This window comes from Magnolia sinica, chromosome 17, assembly GCF_029962835.1.
Source record: "Magnolia sinica isolate HGM2019 chromosome 17, MsV1, whole genome shotgun sequence".
In the NCBI taxonomy this organism is placed as follows: domain Eukaryota; kingdom Viridiplantae; phylum Streptophyta; class Magnoliopsida; order Magnoliales; family Magnoliaceae; genus Magnolia; species Magnolia sinica.
The window spans coordinates 3,204,064-3,227,813 of record NC_080589.1 but is presented as its reverse complement, the minus strand read 5'-3'; the positions used below and the strand labels follow the sequence as shown (position 1 = coordinate 3,227,813).

Genomic DNA, 23,750 nt, shown 5'->3' with positions numbered 1-23,750 from the left:
ATCGAGTGCAACACAACAGATGAATGGTCTGGATTCGGAAATTACACAGGTCCCACTAACCCATGTACGCTGCAAAGACACAGGCAAGCCAGATAGTGGATCCGAAAGACATCCATCAATGGTGCGGATGACCTGCTGAAGAGAATTACGTGCAAGACTGCTTTTTTAAAAGAACTCGTCCATGCATTTTCCATGGAGGCGGCTTCCATGGCACTCAGATTTCTGTAACATCACTACCCAAAATGATCATATACAACAGATTGCAAATTCAATTCGAGGGTTTAAGCTACTTCCAAAAAAGAAAAGAAAAACAAAAAAACAGAAGTTATTGGCTTGGATCTTCCATTTTATGGAGTTTCTTTTTCTGGTTGTTTGTTCAGTACGTGGGCCATCCTATCAATGGTCTGGATAATTGAACCATGGGCCCAAGTGTACAAACCAATACTGAGAAAAAGTACAAGCTCATGGCCTGAGAACTGTTTGATATGGCTTACAAAGAACCTTAACAAGAGTACTCTAACAAGCTACCACAAACAGTTTTCAGTTCCTTCAGATGAAACCTTGTTTTACAATGCTGAAAGATGGGGAAAATTTTCACCACTCAGAACCCTATCAGCCAGAGGATACAGTAGCGACAGAAAAAATTAAAAAATAAAAAAGTGCTTGTTATGTATTCTATTTCTACAAATTGTCGGCAGAATGATGCCCGGAATCAACCAACATTCGACCCGTCAAGACACAGGAAAAGGTACTTCCTGAAATGTCGAATTGCAGCGTGGTCTTATTTTCTCTCCTTTTTTCTGTATAAACTCATACGACGCTGAATGCTGACTGTAGTGTCGACGAAACATGAGAAGCAATGGTCTGGGAAGCAAATGCTTGAATCTGTTTCTTGGCATCTGGATTGAAAAGAAAAAAAAAAAGAGGGTGTGAATGTTAAATTAAGACGAAATATAAAAATTAAGACAAAATTATATTTCAACTGCCTGTATTAGATTGGCCTGGGATGAAATTTTAGTAAACAGATGCAGAACTTAATGGTTGGAAGCAGCAGCTCTCATCAGCTTTAATCGAGGTTTATAACAGATATAGAAATATACACTACCAGGAGACTTCAATGAAAGCTCTAAACTTGAAAAGAAACCAAGGAAAACATTTATTTATGGGGAGCCCTCACATGGTACCAGACGAGTGGGGTGCCTGTGTTCGTGATGCCCAACATGTCCAACAGGTACAGCCCTACATGATGTGCACCCAGCACAAAACACAAAAAACTTTGATACTCTGGCAGAGTGTGATAGACGATGTGCAGGCACTTTGAAATTACTTGGGCTTGGCTAGGCCTTATCCCAATCAATTGGGCTTGGCTACATGAATCCTTTTCCGCTATTCCACTCTATCATGGGCCATAACTTCAGTTACATCATAGGTCATCAAGTCTTTTCTTACTACCTCCGCCCACTTACTTCTGGGCCTTCCTCTTGCCCTTTCAGAGCCTTCAACTGCTACCATCTCACTCCTAACCAGCGCACTTCTTGGTCTCCATTGTACATGACCAAAGCATCTAAGTCTGCGTTCCATCATCTTATTACCCATCCTGTTTGGTTTTCCAATTTCCTATAAAATGCAAAGTGGGCGAACCACCATTATCATTTCCAGGTGTTTGTTTAAACTGGAATTATGGCTCATAAATCAAGAGTCAAATACACTTGTGAAGGAAAGTAAATTGTAATCATTACATTTTCACACTATAAAACTACCATTTTTACAATGATTTCTGGGTGAAACAAATGACATAGTAAAATCATCATTGCAGTCAAATGTAAGTGATGTCACCACAAGTAAATAATCATTACCCATTTACAGCCATTTACCATTGTAATTGGAAAACCAAACAGGCCAAGTTCCCTCGAATGCGTTCATTTCTAATTCTATCCTGTGTTGCCACTCCCCCATCTCAACATCCTCATTTCATCTGGCACTCTTCTCATGAAGATGTTGTTCCTTAGCTACCTAACATTCTTGTCCCATAAAGAATTGCTGTCCCATAAAGCCTGAACCGAAAATTGCGCTCATTTGCTTAACTGACTATCAGATTGGTGGACATTCATTTGAATGTTAAAAATTGAAAATATCCCATGACCTTTTCCGCAAAGTGGGCGTCCACAAATCAGAGGTTAAGATTGTTAAACCAACCTGATTTCGGGACTGTGACTTCAACAGTGGGTTCCACAATCAATCATTTTAATTTGAGTTTATGTTTTCCATGTGCACAATTTCTGACTGCCTGCATATCAAGCATCATACTCTGCAAGAGTATCAAATATGAAATAATTCCTCATCAAGCCAATCTACAAATTAACTTTCACCATTTTTCCTGATGAAACTGAATATTCACAATTTCACTTGTGCGCATCCATCATAGTCCAACTTGTCCCATATGTATCATAAAGAGACAGAAGTACCAGGCAGTTCTACAAGGGCTAGACTATGATGCCTGTCACATTCCACTTGTCAGTGGCTTGCTTTTTGCACACTTAGCAAGTTGACGGCCATACGAGAAAATCACACAGACCCAACAATCTGTCTTCTATTGGAAGACTTCTAGTAGGAGAAAAAAGATAATTATAAGAAATTCAACAAAAAAAAAAAAGGGGTAGTCAGCCAAAGTCCCTTAACCGTCCATTTTTTTAAAAATAAAAAATCCTCCAATAAAACAGTTGCAATTGTAAATCAGTGTGAATCTTCGCATATGGTCCATCCAAAGTAGGACCTACTAGATGTATGGTCAAGATCTCATACTTGTTTGCCATATCTATGAACAAAGAATCACTGACAAGTTGAGAAAAAGAATGTGGAAATGTGCTAGGTTTTCTCATTCTAAAATAGCTTCCTTGTTTTCTTTCTTTTTTTCTTTTTTTTTTTTAAGAGATAACAAAAAAAATTATAAACAAAGCACAAAAAGCGTAAGAACAATACAACAGGAAGCCGAAGCCAGCCAGCCAAAATTACAAAAAAAAAAAAAAAAAAACTCAACCGTAGTGTCCTTGTTACATTGATTGTTGTCACAATAGAAATGAAAGCCATGAAAACAATCATGAAAGAAACAGACGATGAGGCCCCTGCTATTACTTTATGCAACAATAGGCTTCCAAAAGGATTAAAATGAAACAAATGCATACCTTTGCGGCATTTAGTGAAGCCAACAATATTAGCAATGCTGAGACTTAAGCAAACTCCTATAACCAGAAGATAATCAGCTTGGAATCTTAGGAGTGAAAATATTCCAAGGAATATCCATGCAACTGCCTGCACGGTGAAAAACTAAATGTTAGAAATAGATGCCAAGCTATAAGAAAAATCCCAAGATATCTGTAGGTTTTAAATGTTATTGCATATTCTTCGTTCTGCCATAAGGGCAGTGTTGCAACTTTCTGCAAATGCATGGCCCATGATTTTCTGACTCATTGTAACTCTGCTTATATATACCATCTTTTCTGGTAGGTAAAGAGAATGGGGCTGGTGCCTAAACGTGCTTGTGTGAGGGTGATACGCATGTGTATGTAAACATGTAAAAATACATATAACATGTGAATCATGCTTCTGTGAGGGTGTGCATGTGTGTATGCACATGTATATAAACATGTAAAAATACATATAACATGTGAATCATGCTTCTGTGAGGGTGTGCATGTGTGTATGCACATGTATATAAACATGTAAAAATACATATCATACATGTAGTTGTGTTATACCTACACGTTTGTGTACATGTGCACAACTAAAAGATTGCAAGTCTTAAGAAGTCTTTAGAATAACGAACTAAAAGATCTTCATAATCTCATCACATTTATGCTATAATTATAGCCACGACTCAAGGCTGTGTTTCGCTCCTGGCCATTTCAAGATCAGGGAATTATTTTTTAAATTTTCGATTGCAACTCTTACTAGAATTTCAGGATTCCTACTGTGAGTAGAATTACAAACTGGGGCTATTTTCTGTTGAATTGGAAAGAAAGAGCTCTTTGACATCCACACAAGTATCATTTCATGATTTTTGAAATTCCACTGAGTAGCAATCCCAGCAATCACGAACCATTATTCTTGTGGCATGAGCCAAATGCAGCCTAATCTCTAGTAGATTGCAAGCCCATAACTCAAGTTAAAGCTTCGAACAATATCTACAAGTGGATTTACTTCTGAAAGGAAGGCAAATGTCCAACGAAAAGGGCACCTCTTTCACTAATTGATGAAGGTTGTTAGGAAGGATAGAGAGGAAACACAGGCTACTCTAGTCAGCAGCAAAATTACCATACATTCTATCATAAATGCTTATGCATATTACTTACCGTAAGGTAAAGTGTCCACCAAAAGAGCCATGAATCCTTCTTGTTCATCCGAGCCAACGACTATTAAAAATAAAAAAATAAAAAGATGAAATAAAACATGATATGCATAAACATCCTCAAGCCAAATGCATATCAAGGAAAATTATAACGATGAAAAAATAAACGACAAAAACGAGATGCCCATTCTAGCAACTTCCACAGCAGGTTTGGCACAGCTAAAATGAATGCATTCTTAAAAGAAAAATATGGAGGACCTCTTGATCAAGGCACTCATACTTCCACACGCTTTCCCCTTGCTCGTCTATTTCATTCCACCACCTTAGACCAACCAATATCCGTCCACTGACGTTCTTGACTACCCAAAAATCAAGAGCTGCAAGAAGAACAGTAACCACGAAGATGATGACAAAGCTGCTAACAAACAGCGCCGATAGGATGTAGAATGCTAAAGCAGTGGACTGCAAGGAAAAAAGTATTTTAAAAAAAAAAGGGTAAGTACACTTAAAAGGGTTCAGGCAGTAGATATTGGAAATGCCTAGAATGGTACAATACTAGACCTTGAAGAGAACGTGGAAGAAACATGTCTTTGGGTTGGCATAGTTTTCTGCTACATTCTGCACATAGCAAGACCATGCAATGTTTAGAAAATGTGTGTGTGTGTGTGTGTGTGTGTGTTGTCTGTGGGAGCACTCGCAGTTGAAACTCAAGAGGGCCTCCATACACAAGGCCACCATTGATCCTGTGATAACCCGATAACCAGCCCATGGTGCAAAAGTTGCACAATTGGACAATTGTAACTGTCCAAATAATGGACTTTTGTGCAATGAATGTGACCTTTGGCACACTTCAACAATCTTAACTGTCCAACTAATGGACTTTTATTCAGTGCATGTGGCCTTTGGCACCTGTATATATCCATGTGCAATCCACTGAGGAGCCCACATGCTAGGCAGGCATCAGCATGGGATGAAAACCTCCATTAGCAAGAACGGGCCTACTCAGGGGAGACCTGTGAACTAAAATTCGGAGACTTGCACAGACTGCCTGCTGTTTTGCTAGCAATGAATGAGGAATATCCACTGAAAGAAGAAAGCATAATCATCTAGACATTATCCCAACAAAGTGGGGTCGGCTACATGAATCTCTTTCCCCCATTCCACTCTATCAAGGGCCATAATTTCAGTTCGACCATAGCTCATCACGTCTTTTCCTACTACCTCACCCACGTCCTTTTGGGACATCCCCTTGCTCTTTTAGAGCCTTCCACAGTTCTTAGTCTTTGTTGCACATGACCAAACCATCTACCGTCTACTTCCCTCATCTTGTTACCTATTGGTTTTACTCCTAACTTCCCTCGAATGCATTCATTTCTACTTCAATCCTTCCTTGACCGGCCACTCATCCATCTCAACATCCTCATTTCAACTACGCTCATCCTACAGACATGTTGCTCCTTAACTAATAACTAACCAACATTCTGTCCCATAAAGCATGGCTGGTTGTTGGCACTGGAAAATTCACCTTTCCAAGTTGTGTCAAGGTTAAGATTAGTGTGATGGTTCTAGTACACTCAATCAAGAGTTAGTATGAAAGCTTGGGCCAAAGCAATCCGTAGCATATCTGTTGATGGAAGGCTAATCGAAGATAAGGACGAAATTGCAAATTGTGCTATTGCTCATTTCTCCTCCATTTATACTTCGGAGGGCTGGAACAGACCTCTCCTCGATGGCATTCCATTTCACTCTCTTCAAGCTGCCGAAGTAGACCTTTTAGAAATCCCTTTCTCTGAAGTAGAAGCCCTAGCGGCTATCAGAGCATTGGGTGGTGACAAGTCTCTGGGTCCCGATGGCTTCCCCATCAGCTTCTTCCTAACCTTCTGGGCCACGGTTCGCAGTGACGTTATGAACTTTCTCCATGAATTTCACGCCAGAAGTAAGCTATCGAAAGGCCTGGGGGCCTCTTTCATTGGTCTCCTTCCCAAAGTGGCTGGCGCCTCTGCCTTCTCCGATTTCAGGTCCATCAACCTCATTGGTAGTCCTTATAAAATCCTCGCTAAAATTCTTTCATCCAAATTATCAACTGTCATGGGCAAGCTCATTTCCAATCAACAGAACGCTTTTATCAAAGGTAGACAAATCATCGACGGGGCATTACTAGCCAACGAAGTCCTTCATTCTTGCCACAGATCGGGGAAAAAATATATATTTCTCAAATTAGACATTGAAAAGGCCTACAATCACACCGATTGGGGATTCTTATCCTACATGCTCGATCGGATGGGGTTCGGAGCAAAATGGAAACGGTGGATGCAAGCTTGCGTCGAATCGGCGCATTTCTCCATTCTCCTTAAGGACACGCCCAAAGGTTTCTTCCGAAGCACGAGAGGGCTTCGCCAAGGCGACCCCCTTTCTCCTCTTCTATTCCTCTTAATAGGAGAAGCCTTATCGCAGATGCTTATTAAAGGGGAGAGCGCCGGTCTCTTTAATGGAGTATCAATCCCAGGTGTTCAATCGACGATCTTGCATATCTAGTACGCTGATGACATTCTAATCATAGTGGAGGCAGAATCTGAAGCAGTGCAAAATCTGCAAACATCCCTTCTTTGCTTTGAGGCCGTTTCAGGTTTAAGAATCAATATGGCTAAATCCAGAGTGTTCGGCATCAACTCTACTAACACTGAATTATCCTCTTATGCGAACATCTTCGGTTGCTCCATCGCTTCCTTTCCTACTCTGTTTGTGGGTCTTCCATTGACGTTGGGTCCTCCTCCAAAGTCTATGTGGGACAGGGTGGTTGAGAAATTCAACAAATGCTCGCCACTTGGAAGTGTCGCTACCTGTCTTTCGGGGGGCGTCTCACGCTCATCAAGGCAGCTCTGTCCAATATTCCTATTTACTTTATGTCTTTGTATAAATGTCCTCCCCAAAATTTGGACAAAATTGACAAACTGCGAAGGGACTTTCTTTGGAGCGATAAGGAGAATGAGAAAAAGTTCCATCTGTTGGAGTGTAAAGACGTCTGTTCTCATATTAAGGAAGGTGGAGCCAGTATCAGGAGTCTAAAGACGATGAATAGCGCTCTCCTTGGTAAATGGACGTGGCGGCTGAGAATAGAGAAGGACGCCCTATGGAACTCTGTGGTCAAAGGTAAATATGGTTCAGTTCAAGGGGGTTGGTGGACCAAAGACTCCTCTCGATACAAAGCTTCTTATTTGTGGAAAGGAATTTTGCGCGCTAAAAGGCCGGTAGTCTAGAATATCGGATTTCAACTCGGTAATGGGGCTGATATAAGATTTCGGGAGGACCACTGGATTGGCGATATGACCCTCAAACGCAGATTCAACAACATTTACCGTATCGCTGTCCTAAAAGAAAGTCCGATTTGCTGTTTTTTCTCCAAAGTTGGATCACGCATAGTTTGGGATATCAATTGTTACAGGAATATGCACGATTGGGAGTTGGACGAATATGCAGCTCTTCTTAATTGCCTCTCCATGGCGCCGTCTATTAGGGCTGAACCCGACACTCTATTGTGGAAGGGGGACAAATTCGGCCTTTTCTCAGTCAGTTCGTTATACGCTCTCCTCTCCCTCCCCTCCACCCCCGCAACTTCGACGCACCCTTTTATCTGGAAGTACCATGTGCCTCCCAAGATCATTTGTTTCAGTTGGCTAGCCGCTAGGAAGCGAATTCTTACAGTCGATAACCTGCAGAAGAGAGGCATGCAACTCCCTAATATATGCCTGTGTTGTTTGAAGGCTGAAGAAACGGTCGATCATTTGTTGGCTCATTGTTCCCTTAGCTCCTCCGTCATATGCGATTTTTTCCTGCGTTTCAGTGTTTGTGGGTGTCTTCCTGACACCGCCTCCGCCTTATTACATTACTGGCATGGGTTCTCTCTTGGGAAAACCAAAACGCGTATTTTAAGAATGTCAATCCTGGCTATTTGGTGGGCAGTTTGGACGGAAAGGAACGATCGTTGTTTTAACAACATTCAGTCTATGGTGCATGCTGTTAGGTTTCAGGCCAAAAAGCTTGTCTTTGAATGGGTCGCTAATGCCCCTTCCCTTCAGGGCTCTGATCTGTTATTTTTGGGCTTGTAGTTTCTGATATGCCCTCTCAGCAAATCTTTTCTGTTTCCTTCATTTCTTTTTAATAAAATCGTTTTAAAAAAAAAAGAGTTAAAGTGGGACTAATGCTACAGAAGGCATATTTTGACTCAAATGATGACAAATCAAATTGTCTCCAATCAAGGTGGTTTATGGCTCATTGGAGAGCTGGTTATCTTTCCAGCAAGCCCAAGTTTGCTCCAATCCGAGGTGTAACGAAGAAGTTCCAGTCCGTTTATGGAAATTGTGCATGGCTAACATCGCGAGCAAAGTGAAACATGCTAGTAAGGACTTTGGCCCCACTTTTGACGGGTTAGATGGTCTCCAATTAAAGTGATTTCGATCCCATTTGAAAGCTTATTGAATTATTTTTCCAATGAGCCCAAGATCGTCCCAATCTAACTTATAACAAAGAAGCTATGAGTGTTTTTAGTAAAGCTGCATAGTGTTGCTAGACTCTAAGCACGAGACGACATGAATATTCCGATCCGAACAACGAGATCACAACACGTTCCTCTTTGCTAAGTGTGATACAACTGTCACATGAGAAGCTCCTTCATTGCCTATAAATACCCCTTGAGGGAGGCACATTTGAGATCAGATTGGACAGAGTTTCAAAAATCCACCTTTTAGGAACGTTATGGACAAATGCTCCTCTCCCCAAACCTTCTTGATGGACAAATGCTCCTCTCCCCAAACCTTCTTGAGGTGCCTTCCTCAGGACAATGCGACCCTGTAAGCATCATCTGTTCCCTTTGAAGAAAGTGTCAATTGGTGTTAAATCACCTTGAAGTCTATAGAAGATGGAGCAGTACAATGACATTCCAATTTGAAGATGGCGCAGTCAACACCATTGCATCAACAACACCGTCGATCAGATAGGCTACACTGAACGTTGCAACAGCTATCCAGGATGACAAGACCTCAACACGTGTCCATTTGCATGAGAAAATATCTAAGACTTTCAACACATGTCTACAACATGAAGAGATGTGCAAGACCGCAACACCTGTCCATTTACATGAGAAGATGTGTAAGGCTTTCTACGCGTGTCCATCCACATGAGGAGATGCCTAAGACTTCCAATATTTCCATGCATCTTGAGATCAACACCATTCATTACATCTTGTGATATGTGTCAGCCCAATCTTCCATCACCCAATTGTCCATCACATGGGCCGTACTCATCAGCACTGCCCATGTCCAATGCCCACATATCCATCATCTTCATATCATGAAAAAAAAATAAAAATTCTTCATATAATGTATGGCCCACATTGCTAGCTCCTTCATGTCATGGATGGCCCATGTGGTCCGCACCTTCATCTTGTGGCAGTGCCTTCATGCAAAGAATGGTCTCCATGCATGTTGGTAGTCTCACTCCCCATGACATGCATGATGCTTTTTATCTTTATGCAACAAGATGGCCTTTTGTCTTTAGGGCCTGTTTGGGAGCATAGATTTGAAACCCCCTGGATTCAGAACCCCCTGGATTGCCAACCCCCTGGATTCGGAACCCCCTGTTTTTGTTTGGCACCTTGGATTTGGAACCCCCTGGATTGTAAAATTTGTGTTTGGGAGTGTGGATTTGAAACCCCCTCAAATTTTGTAGTATATTTGCATGAATATTTAAGGAGACCAAGTAAATTATTTAAAATACCCAAGTTGATTAAAATATACTACAACATAAATAATAGTTATAACAAGCCCATCAAAATATACACATTGGAAAAAAAAAAAGATGTAATTCCGAACTTCTGGTGGGCCAGAAAAGTGGGCCTACTAAATTTCACCATTGTCATGTGTTAAGATAAACATATCTACTCTAATTTCGGGTGGTCTAAAAACACACCATAGAAATTACAAAACATACGTGCACCCACGTTAATAAATAAAAGGATAAAGACTGTCAAATATAAAATATTTTTAAAGTTATACAAACCCAAATTGCCAAACTAACAAAGCTAAATAAAAGCATACCAATCTCAAATAGTGTTTACAAGAAACTCCCACCTCAGCTCAACAGGCAATTCAATGAAGAATCGTACTGCCTCTCTATGCTCTAAGAGATACCTTAATGCTCGCCATGTATATGGTTCGTCTATATTTGGTACGTCCCTAAGGCATTGCATTATGGTTTGTCGGAAGTTACTCTTTTCAATTTGGGTTGTGTGTTGCATATTAACGTAGTCATCGAGTTTGTCTTTCATCTCTATCATTGTGGCTCGGGTCGCTTCGATAGAGAAAGCTACGTGCTTCATCTCTTGCATCATTTCATGATTAATTGTGGCATTCTTTTTCTTCTTTTACGGTCTTGATGAAGATAACCCAGCTTGTGAAGTACCAGTCATTCCAATTATTGGCGATGTTGCAAGTTGTGTACCTGCATCAGAGAAATCAGACTCTGGAGGCACATTGGGGTTAGCTTCAAATGGGTTTAAGTCAAATGCCCCGTATGTGGGATTCTCTGATAATTCGTTCGACTCAATATGCGCCATTGATTTGCTACCAGTAACATAGTCGATCCCAACAATTATTGTCATATTATCGTATCGAGGAAATGGGATGTTCTGAAACGCCTTCATTCCAGGATGCATCTGTGGTCATTAAAATATAAATACATATTAACATTAATATAGCAATAAAGATTTTTTATGCCAAAAAAAATTTATTCCATACTTCTGCTTCAGCAGTAACACACTTTCGAGTATCATCCCGTCCAAACCCGCTTAATTCAAGCATGCCTTTCACCTTATGATAGTCCTTTCTTAATATCTTGATTCAATTTTTACAATGCTTTGGCATAAGATCGATGATCCAACTACTGCAGCGTATGTTTGATTATTGTCTCAACGATAACCAAGGGAGATGTGTTCCAATAATACATCTATCATACAACTATCCATCGCTAAATTCCATTTTATTCGTTTTGCACGAGACGAGCAAGTTCCGTTTGTTGTTGACATTCCTGAAGTATGTAGATAATTGAACATTCAAAATAAGACAAAAATATATTATATGTTTCATTATCTAACATAACAAAATTAAATACCAAACGTTAACAATTATCATTCTTGATTAAATCCGATATTAGGATTGTAATTTTTATACATCGCTTCTGCAAGACTATCACGAAATGGACTCCAATCATCTCTCTCTTCTAGTTGGTTCTTCAATTTGTATCTCTTCATCAGAAACATCACTATCACTTTCCTCCATTTCGATTGTCCCATTATGAAATTCATCGGCGCATGAATGGTATTCCTGGCCCTCATTTGTATCATAGCTTATATCCTTGGAATCATTGAGAAGTACATCACTCCTCTCGTTAATAATATGATTATGTATGATGTAACACGCAATTACAATCTTTGTTTGCGTTTCTATGGGATAGTTCGGTGTATTCTTTAATATAGGAAATCGTGCTTTCAAAACTCCAAAAGCATGTTCAATGGCATTTCTTAACGACGAATAGCAAAGATTAAATAACTCTTCCTTGTCCCTTAGAAGACAACCTTGCTTAAATTCTTTCAGATGGTAACGGACGCCTCGATAGGGTGCAAGGAAGCCAGGAGTATTAGGAAAACCAGCATCAACTAAGTAGTACTTGCCTTTAGGTAGAGGTAATTTCCCTTCACGCGTGCGTGCTGATGCCAGTATACGTGAATCTGCGGCAAATTCTTCCCAACCAGCAAGGACGTATTGAAATTTTAAATCAAACGAACATGCTGCCAAAATATTTTGGATATGAACCCCTTTCTGTTACGCCACGAACCTTGATCTTTCACTGGAATCTTTGCAGGGACGTGCGTACCATCTATAGCACCAATACAATCTTTAAAATATGGGAAGAATCATTCATTGTTTTGTATTTTCGGAGGTATGCTTGGCTGAATAGGTGGTATAAATATGTCATGGAGTTTGACAATTGCATTTAATACTTTGTTAAAGTACCGACTTATAGTTTCTCCTGAATGATTAAAATGGTGCCGTAGAATACAATTTTTTACACAGTGGCTAATGGTATACAAAAAAGTTATTAATTGTTCTTCTAGGCTAACTTCAAGCGTACCAGTCAAGTGGCCACTCTCACGAATCAAATCCCGTAAACGAATAAAACAATCCTTATTCATTCGAATATGGTCAAAGCATGTGGTACCGGGTCCATCGAGAATCGCATTGGTAGATTGCAGACCTGTCCGGTTGCGGGACTCTCGAATATTATTTTCATCTTCCTCTTCCAAATAGTGGTCGCGGCTGATACAACCGCAGTTACTGCTGTGAATAAAACAATCGCTTTCTCGTTCTCATCACTTGTATCTGAGTCCGAATTATTTAAATTCGCCATTTATGTAGCCTGTTGAATGAACATTTGTTAAATTCATTACATTTGGTAGATGTGAGCTATAAAAGGGGGTGAAGAAAAAAGAGACGTCAAGATTCAAGGAAGATGGAACATCAACAAGTGAGTTATGCTCTTCTTTTCAGGGAATAGGGCTGAAGTGCCCTATGCCTCCGAGCACCGACATACAGAAGATGCAAAGAATGTAACACTATGCATTTTGACAAAGTTTAGGTTTAGGAGTCATGATTGAAGTTTGGAAAATAAAAAATAAATGATAAAAATTTTCTTCAGTTCTTTTACTTGTAATTCTTAAATCATATCATTCGTTTTTGCTGAAATTACGCGAACCATTACAACAAAACAGAGAGCTAGCATTGGGTATTCGTTGAGGCTCTGGAAAGAGAGTTGGATAAAATCTTGAACCCCTCGCAGGTGGTAGGGAGTGATGCTGCTGAATGGAAGTAACCTCAAACGCATGGTGCAAAAAATGATGCAACCATGGAATTGGATTTGCTAGCAATGCGGTTGATCTCGATCTCTGAGGAGGGGGAGTTCAACCTTATCTCTACTGTATATAAACGAATAGCAAACAGACAAATTCTGACCATCCAATTAGTTCTATGAGTGTTAAACGTTGAGATTTAATAGGACTTTTCTTTTTGTGAGATTTAATAGGACATTAGAAGGGATAAGTCAGGGTTATTTTAGGAGTTCTAAAATGTGTGAGCTTGTCAACTGACGGCTCCAATTTACCCATCCAGCACAATCGAGCGGTGAGGATTTCTTTTACATGCATGCATGTGTGGGCCCACACATGCATGCAAGTAGCCCACACATTCTCCGTTAGGCCCACTATCAACGCGTGTGGTTTATCCACGCCGTTCATCCGTTTTTCCATGTAATTTTAGGAGTTGAGCCCAAAATTGAAGCATATACAAAGTTCAAGTGGAACATACCATAGGAAAAAGTGGAAATATTAATTTCCACTGTTGAAACCTTTACAAGGCATCCGGTGATGTTTATTTGTCATCCAACCTGTTCTTAAGATCACACTGACATGTATGAAGTGAAAACACAATTATTAACTTGATCTAAAACTTCTGTGGCCCCCAGAACTTTTCAACAGTAGATGTTCAATTAATACTTTTTTCAATGGTGTGGTCCACTTAGTTTTTTTATATGCTTTATTTTTAGGCTAACCTACTAAAAGCATCTGATAAAATAGATGGACGGAGGGGATAATATGGATGAATGATGGTGGCCCTGCAGTGTATTTTAAAGAATACACGGAGCCTGCATGAAGGGCATTAATATGTGGTGGCTTCACAGGGATGGACGTTGCCAACTTGATTTTTATTGCAAAAATCAAAATTCTTTAGGTTCCTTAATGATAGTTGGAAATTCACTCCGACTATAATATGAGTAATCTTATTTTAGGCGTAGGACTTAAATTTTAAGGCCATTGGTAGTTCCAGTTGATCACACAATTAAAAACAGTGTGTAAAAGCAATTATAATAGTTGAATTTGTTTTCATTCATATGGCCTGCTTGAATAATATTTACCCCTAAATTTTTTTCTCAAATCTTAAATTTTAATGGGCTATATAATGGCTGGATTACACGGTCCATATAATCATCATGGTGGGACATATGAATAAAGTGTTCTCGTCCCTCCATTCACTATCTAATTTGGTGTGGCCCATGTTAAGCCTAAATTAGTATAATATTTTGGCCATACAGATAAATTTTGACAAGTCATCACATAATCGGAACAGATTTTGCATAACCATTTTAATGGGCCATGCAACTAATAAATTGTAATTCATTAAAAGAAAACGTTATAAACCAACCTTTACTGTCCGTCACCTTCAAATAAAATAGTCCTTCTCCTTCTATAACTCTGTAACAGCGATCCACATCAACCTTCTGGCAGACTCTAGCGGCGTATGTAGCAACCTTCGCCGGTACCGGAAAGGTAATGGTCACAACGTTTTTTAAGAAGATGAATGAGCTTTTTTGAAGAAGATGAATGAGAGTTGCGGTAAATGGGTGCGTGTGAATAGGTTTTTAAAGAAAATTTCAAACGGTTGGATTTCCGAACGTTGAGCTACTTCAAAAAGCTAATCCAAAGTCGGAGCGTGGATTACAAAACCCCTAGATCGAGGGGATTGCAAACCCCCTGGATTGCCAATCCCCTGTTACTTTATGGTGCCAAACGGCCTGGGGATTGCCAATCCCCTCCAATCCACGGTGCCAAACGATCCTTATGCAATGTGAGGATCTCACTCTTCATGCTATGTGAAACCCCCTTTCTCTCAGTGCCCTCATCACAGTTGGCGATGGGCTACACTCTCAATGCTATCATTACTGAGGTATTCCGTAACGGTAACGGTGGCCGTAACGGACAGGTTGTAAATCATTTACAGCCTTGAAGTGATTTACTAGTAAATCATTTACAACGTAAACCATTTACCACCATCCAAACTACCCCTTACACTTTCCCATCCGAATTGTGATTTCCTTCCTAGCTTTCATATAAAGTGTCTCGACTCTATATGGCAATTGCTTTGCTATGGAGCCAGACCTGAAAGAAATGCAAACGTAATTTGAGGGCTACTTCCCCATCCCAAATACGAGGAGACATCATCAACTTTTATTGTTTCTTATTGATTAAACGGAATTCTACAAAATCACAATTCAATCCACTTGTGCATCCAAACGCTAGCAAAAAGGAAGATCAATCACAGTAACGAATAGAATCAGAAGTCCCACAAAATTAGGGGTCGTTTGGCACCGTGGATTGGAGGGGATTGGAGGGGATTGGCAATCCCCAGGCCGTTTGGCACCATAAAGTAACAGGGGGTTGGCAATCCAGGGGGTTTGCAATCCCCTCGATCTGGGGGTTTGTAATCCACGCTCTGACCTTGGATTAGCTTTTTGAAGTAGCTCAACGGTCGGAAATCCAACCGTTTGAAATTTTCTTTAAAAACTTATTCGCACGCACCCATTTACCGCAGCTCTCATTCATCTACTTAAAAAACGTTGTGACCATTACCTTTCCGGTACCTGCGAAGGTTGCTGCATACGCCGCTAGAGTCTGCCAGAAGGTTGCTGCAGATCGCTGTTACAGAGTTATAGAAAGAGACGGACTGTTTTATTTGAAGGTGACGGACAGTAGGTTTATAATGTTTTCGTTTAATGAATTACAATTTATTAGTTGCATGGCCCATTAAAATGGTTATGCAAAATCTGTTCCGATTATGTGATGACTTGTCAAAATTTATCTGTATGGCCAAAATATTGTACTAATTTAGGCTTAACATGGGCCACACCAAATTAGATAGTGAATTGAGGGACGAGAACACTTTACTCATATGTCCCACCATGATGGTTATATGGACGGTGTAATCCAGCCATTATATAGCCCATTAAAATTTAAGATTTGAGAAAAAAATTTAGGGGTAAATATCATTCAAGCTGGCCATATGAATGAAAACAAATTCAACCATTATAATTACTTTTACACACTGTTTTTAACTGTGTGATCAACTGGAACTACCAATGGCCTTAAAATTTAGGTCTACGCCTAAAATAAGATAACTCATATTATAGTCGGAGTGAATTTCCAACTATCATTAAGGAACCTGAAGAACTTTGATTTTTGCAATAAAAATCAAGTTGGCAACGTCCATCCCTGTGAAGCCACCACATATTAATGTCCTTCATGCAGGCTCTGTGTATTCTTTAAAATACACTGCAGGGCCACCATCATTCGTCCATATTATCCCCGTCCATCTGTTTTATCAGATACTTTTAGTAGGTTGGCCTAAAAAAAAAGCACATAAAAAAACTAAGTGGACCACACCATTGAAAAAAGTATTAATTGAATATCTACTGTTGAAAAGTTCTAGGGGCCACAGAAGTTTTAGATCAAGTTAATAATTGTGTTTTCACTTCAAACATGTCAGTGTGATCTTAAGAACAGGTTGGATGACAAATAAACATCACCGGATGCCTTGTAAAGGTTTCAACAGTGGAAATTAATATTTCCACTGTTTCCTATGGTATGTTCCACTTGAACTTTGTATATGCTTCAATTTTGGGCTCAACTCCTAAAATTACATGGAAAAACGGATGAACGGCGTGGATAAACCACACGTGTTGACAGTGGGCCCAACGGAGAATATGTGGGCTACTTGCATGCATGTGTGGGCCCATGTAAAAGAAATCCTCACTGCTCGATTGTGCTGGATGGGTAAATTGGAGCCGTCAGTTGACATGCTCACACATTTTAGAACTCCTAAAATAACCCTGACTTATCCCTTCTAATGTCCTATTAAATCTCACAAAAAGAAAAGTCCTATTAAATCTCAAAGTTTAACACTCATAGAACTAATTGGATGGTCAGAATTTGTCTGTTTGCTATTCGTTTATATACAGTAGAGATAAGGTTGAACTCCCCCTCCTCAGAGATCGAGATCAACCGCATTGCTAGCAAATCCAATTCCATGGTTGCATCATTTTTTGCACCATGCGTTTGAGGTTACTTCCATTCAGCAGCATCACTCCCTACCACCTGCGAGGGGTTCAAGATTTTATCCAACTCGCTTTCCAGAGCCTCAGCGAATACCCAATGCTAGCTCTCTGTTTTGTTGTAATGGTTCGCGTAATTCCAGCAGAAGCGAATCATATGATTTAAGAATTACAAGTAAAAGAACTGAAGAAAATTTTTATCATTTATTTTTTATTTTCCAAACTTCAATCATGACTCCTAAACCTAAACTTTGTCAAAATGCATAGTGTTACATTCTTTGCATCTTCTGTATGTCGGTGCTCGGAGGCATAGGGCACTTCAGCCCTATTCCCTGAAAAGAAGAGCATAACTCACTTGTTGATGTTCCATCTTCCTTAAATCTTGACGTCTCTTTTTTCTTCACTCCCTTTTATAGCTCACATCTACCAAATGTAATGAATTTAACAAATGTTCATTCAACAGGCTACATAAATGGCGAATTTAAATAATTCGGACTCAGATACAGGTGATGAGAACGAGAAAGCGATTGTTTTATTCACGGCAGTAACTGCGGCTGCATCAGCCGCGACCACTATATGGAAGAGGATGATGAAAATGATATTCGAGAGTCCCGCAACTGGACAGGACTGCAATCTACCATTGCGATTCTCGATGGACCCGGTACCACATGCTTTGACCATATTCGAATGAATAAGGATTGTTTTATTCGTTTACGGGATTTGATTTGTGAGAGTGGTCACTTGACTGGTACGCTTGAAGTTAGCCTAGAAGAACAATTAATAACTTTTTTGTATACCATTAGCCACTGTGTAAAAAATCGTATTCTACAGCACCATTTTAATCATTCAGGAGAAACTATAAGTCGGTACTTTAACAAAGTATTAAATGCAATTGTCAAATTCCATGACATATTTATACTACCTATTCAGCCAGGCATACCTCTGGAAATACAAAACAATGAACGATTCTTCCCATATTTTAAAGATTGTATCAGTGTTATAGATGGTACGCACGTCCCTGCAAAGATTCCAGTGAAAGATCAAGGTTCGTGGCGTAACAGAAAGGGGTTCATATCCCAAAATATTTTGGCAGCATGTTCGTTTGATTTAAAATTTCTATACGTCCTTGCTGGTTGGGAAGAATCTGCCGCAGATTCACGTATACTGGCATCAGCACACACGCGTGAAGGGAAATTGCCTCTACCTAAAGGCAAGTACTACTTAGTTGATGCTGGTTTTCCTAATACTCCTGGCTTCCTTGCACCCCATCGAGGCGTCCGTTACCATCTGAAATAATTTAAGCAAGGTTGTCTTCTGAGGGACAAGAAAGAGTTATTTAATCTTCGCCATTCGTCATTAAGAAATGCCATTGAACGTGCTTTTGGAGTTTTGAAAGCACGATTTCCTATATTAAAGAACACACCAAACTATCCCATAGAAACGCAAACAAAGATTGTAATTGCATGTTGCATCATACATAATCATATTATTAACGAGAGGAGTGATGTACTTCTCAATGATTCCAATGATATAAGCTATAATACAAATGAGGGCCAAGAATACCATTCATGTGCCGATGAATTTCATAATGGGACAATCGAAATGGAGAAAAGTGATAGTGACGTCTCTGATGAAGAAATACAAACTAAAGAACCAACTAGAAGAGAAAGAGATAATTGAAGTCAATTTTGTGATAGTCTTGCAAAAGCGATGTATGAAAACTACAATCCTAATATCAGATTTAATCAAGAATGATAATTGTTAACATTTGGTATGTAATTTTGTTATGTTAGATAATGAAGCATATAATATATTTTTGTCTTATTTTGAATGTTCAATTATCTACATACTTCAGGAATGTCGACAACAAACGGAACTTGCTCGTCTTGTGCATAACCAATAAAATGGAATTCAGCGATGGATAGTTGTATGATAGATGTATTATTGGAACACATCTCCCTTGGTTATCTTTGTGACAATAATCAATTTAAGCCATCAACATACGCTGCAGTAGTTGGATCAATTCGTGATAAATTGAGCATCGAGCTTATGCCAAAGCATTGTAAAAATCGAATCAAGATATTAAGAAAGGACTATCATAAGGTGAAAGACATGCTTGAATTAAGCGGGTTTGGATAGGATGATACTCGAAAGTGTGTTGCTGCCGAAGCAGAAGTATGGAATGCTTACATCGAGGTAAGCCGATGAATTTTTTTGGCATAAAAAATCTTTATTGTTGTATTAATGTTACTATGTATTTGTATTTTAATGACCACAGATGCACCCTGGAATGAAGGTGTTTCGGAACATCGTATTTCCTCAATATGATAATATGAGAATAATTGCCAGGACCGACTATGCTACTGGTAGCAAATCAATGCCGCATACTGAGTCGAACGAATTATCAGAGAATCCCACATACGGGGCATTTGACTCAAACCCATTTGAAGCTAACCCCAATGTGCCTCCAGGGTCTGATTTCTCTGATGTAGGTACACAACCTACAACATCACCAATAATTGGAATGACTGGTACTTCACAAGCTGGGTTATCTTCATCAAGACCGCAAAAGAATAAAAAGGAAGGCCACAATTAATTATGAAATGATGCAAGAGATGAAGACCATAGCCTTCTCTATCGAAGCGACCCGAGCCACAATGATAGAGATGAAAGACAAACTCAATGAGACTGCGTTAATATGCAACACACAGCCCAAATTGAAAAGAGTAACTTCCGACAAAACATAGTGCAATGCCTTAGGGACGTACCAAATATAGACGAACCGTATACATGGCAAGCATTAAGGTATCTCTTAGAGCATAGAGAGGCAGCACGATTCTTCATTGAATTGCCTGTTGAGCTAAGGTGGGAATTTCTTGTAAACACTATTTGAGATTGGTATGCTTTTATTTAGCTTTGTTAGTTTGGCAATTTGGATTTGTACAACTTTAAAAATATTTTATATTTGACAGTCTTTATCCTTTTATTTATTAACGTGGGTGCACGTATGTTTTGTAATTTCTATGGTGTGTTTTAGACCACCCGAAATTAGCGTAGATATGTTTATCTTAACACATGACAATGGTGAAATTTAGTAGGCCCACTTTTCTGGCCCACCAAAAGTTCAGAATTACATCTTCTTCTTTTTCCAATGTGTATATTTTGATGAGCTTGTTATAACTATTACTTATGTTGTAGTATATTTTAATCAATTAACATATTTTAAATAATTTACTGGGTCTCCTTAAATATTCATGCAAATATACTACAAAATTTGAGGGGTTTCAAATCCACACTTCCAAACACAAATTTTACAATCCAGGGGGTTCCAAATCCAAGGTGCCAAACAAAAACAGGGGGTTCCGAATCCAGGCGGTTGGCAATCCAGGGGGTTCTGAATCCAGGGGGTTTCAAATCCACGCTCCCAAACAGGCCCTTAATATAATATACAACCAAAAAAAATAAAAAATCACAGGAAGTAGAGAACAATATCAGTTGGCGTAATTACAATATGCAATCAACGAAAAGGATATATCATTCGAGATACAGTTTCGAGATCGGGTTGAAGCGTTGAATCGATGGGAATGAGATTTCTAAAAGAAAAGAAGGGTGCATTTGGTCTGGTCCGAGATTTCATGATATTTCGTGAAATTTTGGTGCATCCAAACACACCCCGAAAAAAAAAAAAAAAAATCATCAATAAATTGATTTTGTTGTATAAATGGTGATGGGATCTTGCCCTGACCTGATCCATTTCGAGACGATGATTTTTGCCGAGAGGGGGTTGGATTGAATGGATGGTATAGATTGAATGATGCTGAACGGATGGCCCAGATTTTGTGAGAGAGAGAGAGAGAGAGAGAGCTTCTTTGCCTCAGCGCTGTTGAGCTGATTTCATTTCTCGCAGGGAAGATGATAGGAATTATAAGATACGCGGTCGGTGTATTTGTACAATATCCGCGGGTTTTTACTTCTGAGAAAGAGGCTATGGGTCGGTTATCCGGACCATTGGTTTGTTGAGTCGTTGCGTGGACGGACTATGATCGACAGGACCTAGCCAGAGACGGACGGTCCGTTAAGGGGCTCTTTGGAGCCCACCGTGATGTATATGTTTTATCCACGCCGTCCATCCATTTTGACGGATCATTTTAAGGACATGAGGTAGAAAAAGAGTCAGATTGAAGGCTTCAAGGCTCCAGTGGACCACACCTCGGGTTGCAACGAGGATTGAATTCCCGCCGTTGAAAACTTTCTAAGCCCATCAAGATGTTTATTTGCAAGACAACTTGTTCACAAGGTCATCTACACCTAGACAAGGGAAAACATAAACATTAGCTTGGTCCAAAACTTTTGTGCCCAGATAAGTTTTCAATGGTACGAATTCAATCCTACGACTTCATGTGGTGAGACCAACTTAAGCTTTTGATCTATCTCATGCATTGGATTCATGCTTTGATTAATTTTTCTTCTTTTTTTTTTTTCCATGTTATTTTATAACTTTTCTTTTAGTAATAAAAAGTAATTAAAATTCATGAAATGAACAAATTTTGTTAAATAAATTAAAAGAAGACTAAAATAATACTAATTTTATCAATAATTGAATTAAGCTCGTTATAATCTATATGGTATCAAAATAAACTAGAGAAATAAGCAAAACAGAGATAAATACTTGATCCTTTTATAATGACAGATGAACGAAGTAGGTAGTCAACAAGATGTGACCAATAAGATAAATGCGCAAGTAAGAATTCAGTTGATTGGAATCCAACAACATAGGGTTATATATATTTAATCTAATCATACGGTATCAATGACACTAGATAGTAGAGATTTATATTATGATAAACAAAGGTATATGTTAAATATAGACAAAATGTTTTTAGCATGGACCTCAAGCTTATATTTGTGCACTCCTTTTTTATAAGTCATTGAGATGACTAAACACTCGTTGGGTTTCCTTATCCGTTCAAGATCATTTTCTTTCACTGCATAAATTTTGAATATAAAAGCCTCTGTGTGCATCCAAGATCGTGTGACTTTCAAATTTACATGTATATAGTCTGTTGATGTTGCGTCTGAAATTAAATCGATCATGGGAACCTCTATCATTAATCTCGGACCTCAAAATAATCATGGACATTTATGCACTTGAATGACCCGATCAAATCACTTCCCGCATGACCTTAAACTCTCACTCCATTCTGATCATGGTGCGGGAGAGGTTAGATGAGCTATTGAGCTCTCATATTCTCTTAATTCCAACCGATATATAGCCAAGCCTCGATTCACACTGCGTTCGTTACATGCTAATTTAGGATTTAATTTGCAAGCAGATTTTCCTTGAATATTACTTCAATATTGGAATATCTAGAATCTTCGTAACCGTAACAAAGTTTTTGAACGTATTTGGTATGATCTTCCATTTTACATTCTATAATGATTGTAAGAAACGGCCTCATCAAGTGAATCATAAACTATATTCGTGATAGGATTCTTTACCTAAGCGGGTCTTTATAAACGTATCAGGCACACTGCCTCATTAACTGACTTACTGATCATGGCCACGTGGCATGTAACATTTCATTCTCCAAAAATTATGTTTAAGGGTACATGCTATTATACTAATGACAAAATGTGTATCGTCAAAATAATATCAGGCAAATATACCTTCAGGCGCGAGTATAATTTCCGTGAGTAATAAACCCATAACATCGATAAGTGGCAGCTTTTTATTGTTCTACGTTAAGATGCCAAAAATGAGTATAGTCACTTTCATCCATACTTTGGTTTAAAAGCATAGTGTTTGTACATGAGATTAACAATATCCAATGGTTCTATTTATGAAATAAATGCAACTTGATCAATCAATCAATGAATCTGTTTGGGCCATAAGAAGACGGTACCATACAACACATGTAATGGAATAATTATATATCATGCACATATCGTCGTGAATCCAAAATCCACATGCAGGTGTATTGTCCATTCCACCAGCCTAAGCGTGAGAGAGAGACCTTTGATATGCAGGGAGCGTGTGATGGATGATACACATGCACTCGTAAATTGCTCATGAGGCATACAAGTAGCTAGGTTAAACTGTCCAAATTATGGCTATATATAGTTGTATAGTGAAATCAAAATAAAGTACTTATTTTTTTAAAAAAATTTTATTATCAAACTAGCACAATTATTAGATAGCTAAGGGTGGGTTAGGTTTTCTGTATTATAATGTAATTCAAAGTAAATGAGTCATCATTATCTTTTTTTTTTTGTGTATTTTGATATCAAAGTTACAATACAAAAAGTGAGTGTCCAATAGAAGTAAAATAAATACACGTAGTCCTATATTAATTGTAAAACAAGCAATGACATAATGTAATTATTGTAGTCACTACACAGTTACAAGTAGGCAATG

General features: G+C 38.9%; 1 protein-coding gene across 2 annotated transcripts; it reads right to left on the bottom strand.

Moving 5' to 3' along the window:
- Nucleotides 1-455: 455 nt before the first annotated feature.
- Nucleotides 456-21,277, bottom strand: LOC131230726 (Golgi apparatus membrane protein-like protein ECHIDNA). 2 transcript variants are annotated; one of them, XM_058226667.1, is made up of 6 exons: nucleotides 21,081-21,276; nucleotides 4,907-4,963; nucleotides 4,604-4,807; nucleotides 4,350-4,409; nucleotides 3,183-3,309; nucleotides 456-899 (listed from the first exon to the last, which is right to left on the bottom strand). In XM_058226667.1, exons 1-6 carry the CDS (start codon nucleotides 21,087-21,089, stop codon nucleotides 811-813), a joined length of 546 nt encoding a protein of 181 aa, XP_058082650.1. In that variant the 5' UTR covers nucleotides 21,090-21,276; the 3' UTR covers nucleotides 456-810. The 2 variants fall into 2 exon arrangements, with proteins under 2 accessions (XP_058082650.1, XP_058082651.1); XM_058226668.1 differs by lacking the exon at nucleotides 4,907-4,963 and having other exon boundaries at nucleotides 21,081-21,277.
- Nucleotides 21,278-23,750: the final 2,473 nt, after the last annotated feature.